The sequence below is a fragment of the Mandrillus leucophaeus genome, unplaced genomic scaffold (assembly GCF_000951045.1).
Source record: "Mandrillus leucophaeus isolate KB7577 unplaced genomic scaffold, Mleu.le_1.0 Scaffold38, whole genome shotgun sequence".
Taxonomy (NCBI): domain Eukaryota; kingdom Metazoa; phylum Chordata; class Mammalia; order Primates; family Cercopithecidae; genus Mandrillus; species Mandrillus leucophaeus.
In genome coordinates this window covers 4,730,414-4,743,860 of record NW_012104031.1, presented here as the reverse complement: position 1 = coordinate 4,743,860, position 13,447 = coordinate 4,730,414, and the positions used below count along the sequence as shown (strand labels likewise).

At 48.3% G+C, this 13,447-nt stretch overlaps 1 protein-coding gene across 2 annotated transcripts in view; it reads left to right on the top strand.

The window, feature by feature from the left end:
- LOC105547114 (neuron navigator 1) overlaps window positions 1-13,447 on the top strand; it is a 181,426-nt gene that overhangs the window by 143,797 nt on the left and 24,182 nt on the right. For both annotated transcript variants that reach the window (XM_011990543.1, XM_011990545.1), the window contains 9 exons: window positions 1,380-1,826; window positions 2,978-3,019; window positions 4,081-4,229; window positions 6,116-6,286; window positions 7,390-7,442; window positions 8,200-8,223; window positions 8,335-8,412; window positions 11,434-11,517; window positions 12,117-12,228. In XM_011990543.1, coding sequence (XP_011845933.1) covers window positions 1,380-1,826; window positions 2,978-3,019; window positions 4,081-4,229; window positions 6,116-6,286; window positions 7,390-7,442; window positions 8,200-8,223; window positions 8,335-8,412; window positions 11,434-11,517; window positions 12,117-12,228 — 1,160 coding nt within the window. The remainder of the gene's footprint in view (window positions 1-1,379; window positions 1,827-2,977; window positions 3,020-4,080; window positions 4,230-6,115; window positions 6,287-7,389; window positions 7,443-8,199; window positions 8,224-8,334; window positions 8,413-11,433; window positions 11,518-12,116; window positions 12,229-13,447) is intronic.

Here is a 13,447-nt window from a genome sequence, read left to right as displayed (position 1 = left end):
GTACCTGTTTACCCATATTTAGGCCTCTAAAATTCTACAATGTTCCCTTCACCCATGGAGGGAAAGAAAAGGATGGTTTTTTAAGATACTGCTCAGTTTCAGCTTTTATCTCATTTCCTGTCCTCTTGCAGGCAAACCTGAGGGCAAAGCTACAGACAAGGGTAAGCTTGCAGTGAAGAATACTGGGCTCCAACGCTCCTCCTCTGATGCTGGTCGGGACCGCCTGAGTGATGCTAAGAAGCCCCCTTCAGGCATTGCTCGCCCCGCCACTTCGGGATCCTTTGGCTACAAGAAGCCTCCTCCTGCCACAGGCACAGCCACCGTCATGCAAACCGGTGGTTCAGCCACTCTCAGCAAGATCCAGAAGTCCTCAGGCATCCCTGTCAAGCCAGTAAATGGGCGCAAGACTAGCTTAGATGTGTCCAACAGTGCAGAGCCAGGATTCCTGGCTCCTGGAGCCCGTTCTAACATCCAGTACCGCAGTCTGCCCCGGCCAGCCAAATCCAGTTCTATGAGCGTGACCGGCGGGCGGGGTGGACCTCGCCCTGTGAGCAGCAGCATTGACCCCAGCCTCCTCAGCACCAAGCAGGGAGGCCTTACACCTTCCAGACTGAAGGAGCCTACCAAGGTAGCCAGTGGGCGGACCACTCCAGCCCCTGTCAATCAGACAGATCGGGAAAAGGAGAAGGCCAAAGCCAAGGCAGTGGCCTTGGACTCAGACAACATCTCCTTGAAGAGTATTGGCTCCCCAGAAAGTACTCCCAAGAACCAAGCAAGCCACCCCACAGCCACCAAGCTGGCAGAGCTGCCACCAACCCCTCTCAGGTACCCAATGCGGGCAATTGCCTCCTTGTCTGTTTGCTTTGTCATTCTTTTGCATATCTCTGCCCTCCTTGGACTAGATGAAGCATGGCCTATCCACCATTGTCTCTAGGCCTTTGCATGGCTCTTTCCCACCTCTCCCCTGTATGCCATGGTTCTGAAAGAATCTTGTTTCTGAAAGTTCTGAAAGACTGAATCCCTCTTTCAAAACTGTATTCAAAACTTAGCTCATTTGTACTATTCTCTGATCAACCCTTACCATGTCTTCAGCACTTGTATGGGTGATTTTACTGTTTATTTACACATATATACCTATTTGCATAAATTCACTTGTATCTCCCATGTGCATATGCTGGCCCCATTATCTAAGCTGAATGTGCCCCAAGTTGTGCCCCAAGTCAGATTTCCTTGCATTGTATTTCACAACAGCATTAGGATAAGTCTCTGTGTTTAGCAAATAGGCAGAAAACAAGACTGGATAGGATTTCTTTAAGGTCCTATCTGCCTCTCAGTCTGTAATTCTGTTATTCTAAATATTTTGTTTGATCTTCTCTCAGGGCCACAGCGAAGAGCTTTGTCAAACCACCCTCACTAGCCAATCTTGACAAGGTCAACTCCAATAGTCTGGATCTACCATCATCCAGTGATACCACCCATGCTTCAAAGGTCCCAGATCTGCATGCTACAAGCTCAGCATCCGGGGGCCCTCTCCCTTCCTGCTTCACCCCCAGTCCAGCACCCATCCTCAATATTAACTCAGCCAGCTTCTCCCAGGGCCTGGAGCTAATGAGTGGTTTCAGTGTGCCAAAAGAGACTCGCATGTACCCCAAACTCTCAGGCCTGCACAGGAGCATGGAGTCCCTCCAGATGCCAATGAGCCTGCCCAGTGCCTTCCCCAGCAGTACTCCCGTCCCCACCCCACCTGCTCCCCCTGCTGCTCCCCCAGAGGAAGAGACGGAAGAGCTGACTTGGAGTGGAAGCCCCAGAGCTGGGCAACTGGACAGGTAGGTAGACAAGACAGCAGAACCTCAACCTGTCTCCGTGTCTTGAGCTCATTTTGCCATTGGCAATACTATCCTATATTTTATTGCCATTGTGTGACTTTTGACATTTTTTCCACATATATTAAGTAATTTAATTTGCTTCACAACAACTCTATGAGATAGGTAAGATGTATTTTTGTTTTTAAATTATTATTATTATACTACAGATGGAGAAACTTGTGCACAAAGAAGTTAAATGACTTATCCAAGATCTCATAATCAGGTTAACCTATCATCCAGAGCTTTTGCTTCCTAGTCCAAAATCTTTTTTTTTTTTTTTTGAGATGAAGTTTCATCTCAAAAGTTAGTTAGAATATCCATCTAACAACTGGTTGTGGAAGGGAAAAAAAAAAGGAGGGGAAGTTTCATCTTGTTGCTCAGGCTGGAGTGCAACGGTACAGTCTTAGCTCACTGAAATCTCTGCCTCACAGGTTCAAGCAATTCTCCTGCCTCAGCCTCCCAAGTAGCTGGGATTACAGGCACTTGCCACCATGCCTGGCAAATTTTTGTATTTTTAGTGGAGACCAGGTTTCACCATGTTGGCCAGGCTAGTCTTGAACTCCTGACCTCAAGTGATCCGCCTACCTCGGCCTCTCAAAGTACTGGGATTATAGGCGTAAGCCACCGCGCCTGGCTGCCCAAAATATTTTCTTTTATTTCACATCCTAGTTTTCTCCTCCCTTCCCCCTACATGCCAAGGTTATCAAACTACCTATATGGTAGTTTTTACCTACCATAATATGATCTATTTTTTTGTTTTTGAGATGGGGTCTCACTGTGTTGCCCAGACTGGACTCAAAACCCCTTGGCTTAAGCAATCCTCCTGCCTCAGCCTCCCGAGAGCTGCGACTACGCCATAATATGATCTTTTAAATAGCTAACCATGCCTTAATTTCTAATCGGAGAAAAAGCATTTAATATTTCAGATAAATTTCCCAAGTTGTAAGCCAAGAAGCAGGCTATAGCTATCTCTTGGTTTCTAGAGCTAAAGGGAGTCATAGTTTGATGTCCTGCGTCTAGGGTCTGCATACCTCACAGCAGTGGTCCTAAACTCTAGTTGCTAAGATGGACCCACATGCTTCTCTCTCTTTCTCTTTTTTTTATCTCCACAGTAACCAGCGGGATCGGAACACTCTTCCCAAGAAAGGGCTCAGGTAACCCTTTAATGTGTTTTTTCTTCCCTATAAATCGGACTCCTGGTATGTATGAAAAATCATATCTCAACCTGTCCCAGGCTCCAGTCATGAATTTAGTCACCCTTTTAGCTGAATCATTTGTATGTGGTCCCATACAAGTACCACCTAGCACCCTGCCCAAGCTTAACATTATGTGAGTCAACTTTTACAGTGAGTGTTCTTTTTTTGGTGACAGGGGAGAAACAAGTCTGCACATGGGAGTCATGCACTTACCTGTACTAGCCTATGCCATCCCAATCCTGGCTGAGCTTCATCTCTGTAATTTTCCTCCCTAAAAGTATGAGAGAGAACAGCCTGCCTCTTTGGTCACTCAGCTGGGCTAGGGGCAGGACCTACCTGGTCATCCATTGTTCTGACAGCATTGAGTTGTTATTTGGGTGGCAACTATTGCAACTTTTTTTTTTTTATAGACAGTCTCACTCTGTCACCCAGGCTGGAGTACAGTGGCACAATCTCAGCTCACTGCAACCTCCACCTCCCAGATTCAAGTGATTCTCCTGCCTCAGCCTCCCAAGTAGGTGGGGTTACAGCTGTGCACAACCATGCCCGGCTAATTTTTGTATTTTTAGTAGAGATGGGGGTTTCACCATGTTGGCCAGGCTGGTCTTGAACTCCTGACCTCAAGTGATCCACCCATCTCAGCCTCCCAAAGTGCTGGGATTACAGGCGTGAGCCACTGTGCCTGACCGACTCTTGCAACTTGAAAGCCCACACGTGGAATCATAAGACTGTCCTGAACTTCTGAGAAGTTCTAATGCCTCCTCCATCATTTCTGCCCCCACCTCAGGAACCCTCACGGGAATACCTGCTAAGCCTTCCACACCCTCTGGATGGTCTGGGAGAGGAGGCTGAGTTGCCACCTCTTCCTCCCTCCTTGAGCAGCCCTGACCCCTTTCTCTTTTCCGTGTCCTGCTTTCAGAATCTCCTGGCTCCAGCCTAGTTCAGACACCCTCCGCACCAACTAAACCTCTGACCGCACTTGCTAGTCCCAGATTGAATACTTCTGCTGCCTCCTACAGGTACCAGCTTCAGTCCCAGGAGGAGACCAAGGAGAGGCGACATTCCCATACCATTGGTGGGCTGCCTGAATCCGATGACCAGTCAGAGCTGCCTTCTCCCCCTGCACTTCCCATGTCTTTGAGTGCAAAGGGCCAACTTACCAACATAGGTTAGTGTTTTCAGTCACTCACTGTGGCATGGTGTGAAGCAGGGGCCACCTTGCAGGGTGAGGCAAGGCAGGTGGGCTTTGGGTTTTATCTCATATTTGACTCATGCTCTATTGGGTTGTTTCATGGTGCCTCAGTTTATCCACCCTAAGTAAGACTGAAGGTAGAGTACTTCAAGATCCTAAACTGAAAAGTTGCCCCTGGGCACAAGTTGTAGGATCCTTTTAGCATCAGAGAGCCTGAATGGTGGCATGGAAAAGCTGTAACCCAAAGCCCAGAGATCAAACCAGTGCAAGAGCAGGCATATTGAACTGTCAGAAAGGAGCCACCACACCCAGTGCTCCTAGGGCCAGCTAATGAGAGGGCAACACTGAAATGTCAGGCCGATGGGGAGGAAGGAGGGAAAGGTTGTTGATTGCCAAGGACAAGATCTGCCTCCAAACTCAGCCAAGTCCAGATTCCTCAACTGCTCTGGCTGAGCCCAGTCCATCCTAACCCTGAAGGCAGGGCTGACTAAGATGTGTCCTGGCCACACCCTTCCTAAAGCCTAGGGAGAAAGGAGAGCTAGGAAATAAGGAAGTGACTTGGAGACAGGGAGGAGAGGAAGCCTCATACAGTCTGGCCTAGCACAGAAGCACACCAGCCCCAGTTTTGGGAAGCAGTACGCCATGATTGACCTACTAGGAACCCATTCAGGAACAGTGACTGGGATAGGCCTGTTATCTGCTTGCTGCATCTCTTTAAATCCATCTCTTCTTTCAGCTGAGTAAAAGAAATCAGTTAATAAAAGACAAGGACCTGTAACACACCCATGCAATGACTGTGGGGAATTTGAGGAAAGACTAGGAATTGGGATCACTTGGCCTAGGGAAAAGAACCATTCTTCAGACAGGATCATCTGGCCTCTGAAGGGCTACTAAATGGAAGATGGGGCCAGCTTTTTCTCTATCTCCATTGAAGACCAAATAAGAAGAATTGCATTTGTGCTGTAGAATGAGGGGCTGGGCTAAGCAATAATTACCTTAGGAATTTGAAAAAGTCAACAGAGAGGTGTGCCATCTTCTTCTGCACAGGTCTTTATGGACAGATTAGACATCCACCTGCCTGTATGGAGGCAGAAGAATAGACAAGGGAGCTCCTTGTGGGTATGAAACCCTGAAAGGCTGTAATCCCAACAAGGGGCAAAGGGGTAAGGCATCTTCAGGTTAACAGGATTCAGCTGAGCCCAGCTTCAAAGCACATTCCACAAGCCTTACCTGACACTTTCACCTGCTCTGTCCATCTGACCTTCAAGCCGGGGCAATGCTAGGCAAAGAGGGCCATGTTTCTTGATGCTTTAGAGCCAACCCAGTCACTTAGAGTGACACTACTTTGTGGGGAGATTCTCATGCCCTTCCACAGTGCCGAGGCCACTGAATCCTGTAGCCCAGCCCCCTTCTCTAGCTGGTTCTTTTTCATCATTCAGATCTGGCTCTTGGTTTGAATTTTCAGTCCTCCTGAGCTGGCAGTTTTGTTTTAGAGAACCACAGCATCTCATTTTCATCAGCACATCCGAGTGATGTGAAGGTCTCGGAAAAGCTGCCAGGCCCCCAGCCTAACCTTCAAAAGCAACAACTCTGAGGCAGGCAGGGTTGAGGGAAGGTCTTTATTCCAGACAGCAGGGTCCTTCTCCATTAGGGCTTGATCTCCCCAGGAGGGACCCCGCTCCTAACCACCAGCTGCTTGCACACTCCCACCACTGCACCTGCCCCTTCCTCTCCTGCCCTCTCCCCATTTGCCTCTCATGCTCCCGGTGCTCCATTCCCCAAGGGCCCGGAGAGCTGATGACCCTGCCTCTTTTCCTGCCCTCCTGCTCCCTCTCCTATCCCCCTTCCCTCTGTCCTTCCAGTGAGTCCCACTGCGGCCACCACGCCAAGAATCACCCGCTCCAACAGCATCCCCACCCACGAGGCGGCCTTCGAGCTGTACAGCGGCTCCCAAATGGGGAGCACCCTGTCCCTGGCCGAGAGACCCAAGGGAATGATTCGGTCAGGATCCTTCCGAGACCCCACGGATGATGGTGAGACTTCATGCCAGCGCGGTTCACGCTCATTCCAGCTCTGCTGGGTGCCCTCACCCACCACCTCCACTCCCACCACTCCCACCACCACACACACACATATGATTCACAGAACATCAAGTTGGGCCATTTCAGTTTTTTCTCCCCATCCCTTTGAAGGGTCTGGGGGCCCAGAAACCTTGGGTGGCACACCTAGCACTGGGGCATTGGGATGGAGCATCCATCACTGGGGCTGGGGGAGGGAAATTGAGCATGGAAGGGTTAAATGGCACGCCTCAGGATGCTCTGAAAACCACAGCTTCTCTCCTCCTCATTCTAGCCATAGTCTTTCCTCCCCACAGTCTCTCAAATATATGAAAAGAAAACAGGACATAATAGTAGCTCTTAATAAATCCTTACAAATAATTAGGCATCTCATTCCTCTTTCAAAAATGTTCCAAAGATGAGCACCAGGGAGGGCCATCTGATTTTTGGTGGTGATCTGGGTGTTACTATTGATCAGAGCTAGAAGACCAGGCTTATGGCAGCTTAGATCTCCCATTATTATTTTCAAGATGGTCATTCCAGGAGGCATCTGCTGCAGACATGCTTTAGTTCTCACCGTAGGTTCTACTGAATAATCAGAATGACTATTCCTCACTTAAATATTGTTTTCATCTGAATGATCCCCAAGATCCTAAGTACATCCCCCAGTACTGAGAGGAGGAGGCGCGGGCAGAATTGCAGTATTTGTTCTGAGCAAATCTGATGAGAAACTCCCCTCTCCTGCGGCTAAAGTGCTTTCCTGACTGGGAAGATAAGATGATGACTATCCATGAAAGTCTCCTTTCCCTTCTCTGAAACCCTGTGCCCCTCAGAGCAGACTGAGCAAGGGACTGACATACCCAGGCTGCCAGAGAATGTAGGCTGAAAGAGGAGGCTAGCTCGACTCAAGACCTTGCTTTGGGCTCTTTTGATGCCAGTTGGGTTCCCTACTCTGTTCTTTCTGTTTGCTCCAGATGCCCTCCAGAATCATAATCCAAAGTCTTGCCTCAGGGGGTCTTCCAAAAACCCCTTGTCCCTGGAACCCACTGTTAACTCTTTGTGTTCTCCTTCTCTTTCAGTTCACGGCTCAGTGCTGTCCCTGGCCTCCAGTGCCTCCTCCACCTACTCTTCAGTAAGAGCATTAACTTCTCTTCCCCTCTCATCCCCTCTCCTCTACCATCCCATGCTCCCTAGAACCTCCTTGGAGTTGGATAACTGGGCAGGGAATGGGGGCACTGCTCTCTCTTCACTGTACCCATTGGGGTGGGAGTGGGGGAGGCACCTAGAGCTTGTAGCACTGACTTGGGTGCCTCAGGACCTCCATGGTCTTTCTGACCCCATCACCAGCTCCTGAGCAAGTCTGGTGATTTTTGTTGCCCTCCTTTGAAAAATGGAGAATCCCCATGTTAGCAAGCCCTTTCTGTGCCATGGTAGATGGGAAGCATGTATGGCAAGGTGAGATGAATAGGTTTCTAGGACCCAGACTCCAGAACCCTAGAAGTGACCAAGTGTTTATTGTGGGGCGCCAGCCACAGCATTTGGCTATTAGGCATTTCTTGATTCATAGATTTATTTTGCCCCTAATTCTTTACTCCAAGTTGCTGGCAATAACTGTTAGTTCTCAAACCGACCAAAGTCTCATTTCCTAGCCTTTTTGGCAATGACAAAGTTTGCTGGAGATGAGCTCCAAATAAATCTTTTATTGAAACCCTAGTATAGATCTGAGCCGAGTCCTGTGAGGAGCCAGGGCCAGGAAACAAGAGTTTCTCTGCACCTCTGAGTCATGCTTCTTCACATTTCCTACCCTGCCACCGGGACCTGACTTCTTCACCTCCATAGTAACTACTTCCTTTCTCTCTCTTTCTCTCCTTCTGTGCTCCCTTCTTCAGGCTGAGGAGAGGATGCAATCTGAGGTAGGGTGCAAAGCCTTTGTCTCTGCTTGTTAACATCACTGCACCCCATTTTCCTTCCAAATCTTATACAGCTTCTGTAGCCAGTAGTTTGTGTTTCTCTTCCTTTTACAGCAAATCCGGAAGCTTCGTAGGGAACTGGAATCATCCCAGGAAAAAGTGGCCACCTTGACGTCTCAGCTTTCTGCCAATGTGAGTGCCATGAAGTAGGGAAAGATCAAGGCAGTTATTCTGACCATAGTTAGACAAGTTCAGCCAAGGGAGGAAAATTACCTGGTAAGGTATCACCTGGACTGAGACTTCAAGGGCATGGGTCTTCTTCACAGCTTTACGATAGAAGACTAGGGGATTGTTCTTCTCCTTCTCTGAGGCTCAACTTTTATGAAGAACCATTTTGCTTCCACTCTAATTAATAGGTATGGATGAGTTCATGTCTGATGGGCTGAGCTCCCTAGAGAAAGAGAAGAAGATTGATTATCCGTGGTTCTGCATGGAGGCAGAAACAACCTTGCCATTGGTCATGGACAAAAGCAGTTATGGATTATAATTATAGGGCTCTTAGAGCCTTTCCACTGCCCTGGGGGGTGTTCATGTCTTTGTTCATGCCACATAACTGTGCAGGCACATAATTGGTCATTAGAATTCTGTCTGGTGACCACGACACTACTGAGAAACCTAACTCCCATTCTGGTCTGACTCCTTCATTTCCAACTGCCTTTTCTGAGTAGTCTCCTTGGGCAGATGGTAGAAACAATCTGAGGTTCAGGTTGAGAGCTAGAATTCTTTGTTTCTACCCTCAGTACCTCTGTTTAGAATGAGTCTATTTCTTTAGGCCTTAGTTTTTCTACCCTGTGACATGGGGAGAAATGAAGCCACCTCCTCTAACCAGGCTGTGGTAGTTTCTCCCCTGTGACTGAGTTGCAAACAGAGAACATAAGAGCCATTTTCCCCCCAAAGCTGTAAACAACAGCTGAGCCGGATCTGCAGGAGCTTTCCAAGTGTTTGCACAAAAGTAACCATGTCTGCAATTTCCGCAGTAGTTTCTGGTTTTCTCTCTGCCCTTCCTCTCTGGGGAACCCAGCTGTCAGGCCTGGGGTCTATCCCTCAGAATTAGGTAGAAGAATCTCCACCAAGATTCTGAATGTTTCCAACACATTTCAGCAGCAGTTCCCTCGCCACACTAGTTATTCTCTTGATTCTCTTTTCCCAAACCCTCAATTCATAGGTTGTACCAGTTTGTTTGAAGCTCATGTTAAGCACTCTTTCCCACTCTTGGAGGACCCATAAGAATTGTAACATAAACAAGAACCATCTTTTCTCTCCCTTGTGCCACACCCACCAAAGCAAAAGGCCTGGGTCACGTCCTGCACACCCCAGGAAATTCATGTCTGGGAGATGCTGGGGGGGAGAGGCGCCAGGGAGGCAGAGAACATTATTATGTCTGATTCATTTACACTGCAATCTGTCAGCCACCATGCTGTCAAGGCTGGGCTGGAGCCAAGAAATTGAATTTAGAGGGTGATTTTTCTTAGAACAGGAAGTTCCATTTGGCTAAGAGAACAAACTAAACACCCAGACATGGTGGGTTCTGCATCTTAAAGGCAGATTTTTGCTGAGGGTCAGAACCCTGCCCTCAAGCAGGAGATGGGATGCTGGGACTCTAGGAAGGTTCCACAGCTCTCTTCAGGATTCCCTGACTACAAACCAAACTTCTGTCATGTTCCATGGAACTTCCTAGCTACTGAAGCTGAGGGCACACCCTAGACGGAGGGTCCCGGACCACTTTACCCCTCTCAAATGCTAGCCTTTCTGCAGCACCACTGCTTAGCCCTGAGGTCTTACAGGTACCCTAGTCTGGGGTTGAGATTAGGGGAAGGGTCAACGTAGGGAGAGGAAGTATAGGGGAGAGGGGGGAGGAAGCCCAGCCAGAGCAAAAGGGGTCCCCTGGATGGGGAAAGGCAACACAGAAAAGCATACAGGGGTTCTTGGGGCCTCTCGTGAGTAGTCTTCCAGGGACTACAAGGAGTCTACAAGCAGACACACAGGGATGTAGAGAAGCAAACCAGAGAAGACCTGAGGTCAAGAAGACAGATGTTCCCTGCACAGTGGGTGAAAGGAAACTGCGCAGGTCGTGACATATTATAATCTCCTCAGAGCCCAGGTCTTGACAGATTTATAGTAAAAGTGCAAGAGGAGGCTCTAACGGTACCAAAGGGATTGCCTCTAGCCCTGGTCCTATGAAGTAGGCTCCGAACATGTGGGGCAGTAGATGAAAACTAGAGTTGACCCAACAGGGAGGGAGAATTGTAAGCCAGCAGGAGTCGTGAGAGTGCCACCAATTTCCTAGAGCTCTGCATGAAGGAGCTGCCCAGAGTATGCCCACTTCTTGCTAGGGTCACCAACTTGCTCAGATAGTCTCAGGATGGCTATTTCTCCATCCCCAAGTGCTCCCCTTTCTAGCCCCCGGCCTCATTCCCTTCACCTTGCCTATACATCTTGCAGCCAGTTGGCCAACTAGAGGTCAAACTATGCCAAACCAAGTGGCCTTAGCTCCTCCATTCAGCACCTTTCGGAACTAGCCTGCCTCTTACCTAGAGAGCCCTTTGGTATCCTTCACTCCTCATGAAACAGACCTGACACCTAGTGGCCAAATGGTGGAATGCCCCTGCAGTTTCCTTCCAGCCCTGTAAACCCGGAGAATCTGGGAACAAGGAGCAGATGCAAAGCAAGAAAGGGTGAAGCAGTGAAGTAGCAGAGGAGGAAGAGATGCACCAAATAATTTCTGCCAGGAGATTATTTGGCATGGGGGTCGGCCCACTCCACAATGCAGGAGTTAAACCAAAATAATAGGAACGACCCCAGAGGCTATGGCCTGCCTAGCAAGTTGGCCACACCAAATATCACATAGAGCAGAGGGGTAGTCCTACCTCTGGTAGATGATGGGTTTTAGATCTCAAGTCTCCAAGAGCCTCCAAAAACCTGCCCTACCCTCAACCTGGCTTCATTATTCGAGAAGCTAATTCACACCAGAAAATGTCTTTGATTTCCTCTTTGTCTGCTCAGGGAAGTCAATATTTTTTAACCACCAAGAGGCTTGCCAGCACTGGTCAGCTCTGAGATACAGGAAATCAGTTAAAACTATTTCCCATTGTCAGTCATTGCCTCTCACCCAGCCTTATGCAACTTAGCAATCTCTTTTTTTGTTTGTTTCAGGCTAATCTAGTGGCTGCTTTCGAGCAGAGCCTGGTGAATATGACATCCCGCCTGCGACACCTGGCAGAGACGGCCGAGGAGAAGGTGAGAGGCCTGGGAAGGGGAGGGAGGGGTGGGTGCGGTGAGGGGGTTCTCCTGGACAGAGAGGCTGAGGCTGACCTCTTCTTGCTCATGGCTGCCAGTTTCTCCCCACCTCACTATCACCCTGGATTCTCAATCTGCCCCCAATACAGTGTGAGCATATTCCTTATCCCAATTCCCTGCCCTTCTCTGTAAGTTTCGTAGAATTCCAATGCCTCACCCATTGCCTGACACACCATAAGGGCTCCTGCTACTCCCAACTAATGATGCTGTTTTCTTTTTTTTTTTTTTTTTAAGACGGAGTTTCGTTCTTGTCACCCAGGCTGGAGTGCACTGGTGCGATCTTGGCTCACTGCAACCTCTGCCTCCTGGGTTTAAGCGATTCTCTTGCTTCAGCCCCACAAGTAGCTGGGATTACAGGTGCCTGCCACCACGCCCAGCTAATTTTTGTATTTTTAGTGGAGACTAGGTTTCACTATGTTGGCCAGGCTGGTCTTGAACTCCTGACATCAGGTGATCCACCCACCTCGGCCTCCCAAAGTGCTGGAATTATAGGTGTGAGCCACCGTGCCCAGCCAACGCTGTTTTCATTTCTCTCTTAGGACACTGAGCTGCTGGATTTGCGAGAAACCATAGACTTTCTGAAGAAAAAGAACTCTGAGGCCCAGGCAGTCATTCAGGGAGCCCTTAATGCTTCAGAAACCACACCCAAAGGTAGGACATCCAGCCACAGATTGAGAGGGAACAGGGGTGGCAGGAAAGGAAGAGTATTACAGATTTTTATCTGGGCCTATAGTATTCCAGGTCCTATATCAAATCTCTAGAAGGTGAGGGCCTTTAGATACCCTTTAGTGTGATGTCTGGACTGGTCAGTGAGGAGTACCAGGGGCATGACCCCAGCTTCCCAAGGGATGAAGGCTAGTAGAGGAGACCTGTAAGCCCCAGGGGTCCTCTACTTAACCTTTACGTCAGGGCCAAAGAGCCATCAAAGCCCATCATTAAAATAGCCCTTAACATTTTTATGCAAATGTCTTGTGTGTCCACACACATGCACATAGATACACACACACACAATCTAATTTGATCCTCACTTTAGTTCTCCAAGGGAGATGCAGTCTACTCTTCCAATGAAACAACTAAAGTTCACGTAGGTTATATGGTGCTGAAATGGCAAGTTAGCCTGGATGTTTAGTCACCAGTCAAGCTTTGCTACGGAAGTCAAGGTGGATGGGAGTCTGATGCCACAAAAATCTGTGGTCTCTAACTCCAATCAGGTCTTCAAGATACCTTGGCAGTTCTCTTACTTGTCCACAGTCAGTTTTCTTTTTTATTCCACTATCAGTGATTCCCAGCTTTCATTGATTTTTTCAAGCTCCTCATTTCCCCACTGACTTGCCTTACTCTGAACATAGCCTTGGCCCCCTCTTTAGTTAAGAAAATGAACATTTTCAAGAGAGAACTCCATTTACTCTTCCCCATTGCATGTGTTTATATTCATCCAATACTTACTTGTTTGTCTCCATTTTGTTGGAAGGATCCATCCCTTCTGGCCAAGAGTGACCACTTATCTAATGTTTTGGGATGCCCTCTTTAGCAACCATACAGCCCCCCTCCACGCCACACATGCCCTTTTCTACCTCTCTGATCTCTTAGGCTCTATTCATTCCTTCTCTGCTTATAAACCTGCCAAAGGCTCTTGTATCTTAAAGGGGAAGGATGTATCAATCTCTGTTCTAACTATAATCTTATTTCTTTCCTTCCTCCAGTCGATCCTACCTTTCCGCCTCCCTTTCACACTTAACCCCACTATAACTACGCTTCTGTTACCATCATTCTACCAAAAACACTTTCACTAACATCACCAGTGACTCCCATTTTTCCAAAATCCAACTTACAAGTTTTAGTACTTATTTTACTTTTTTTTTTTTTTTTT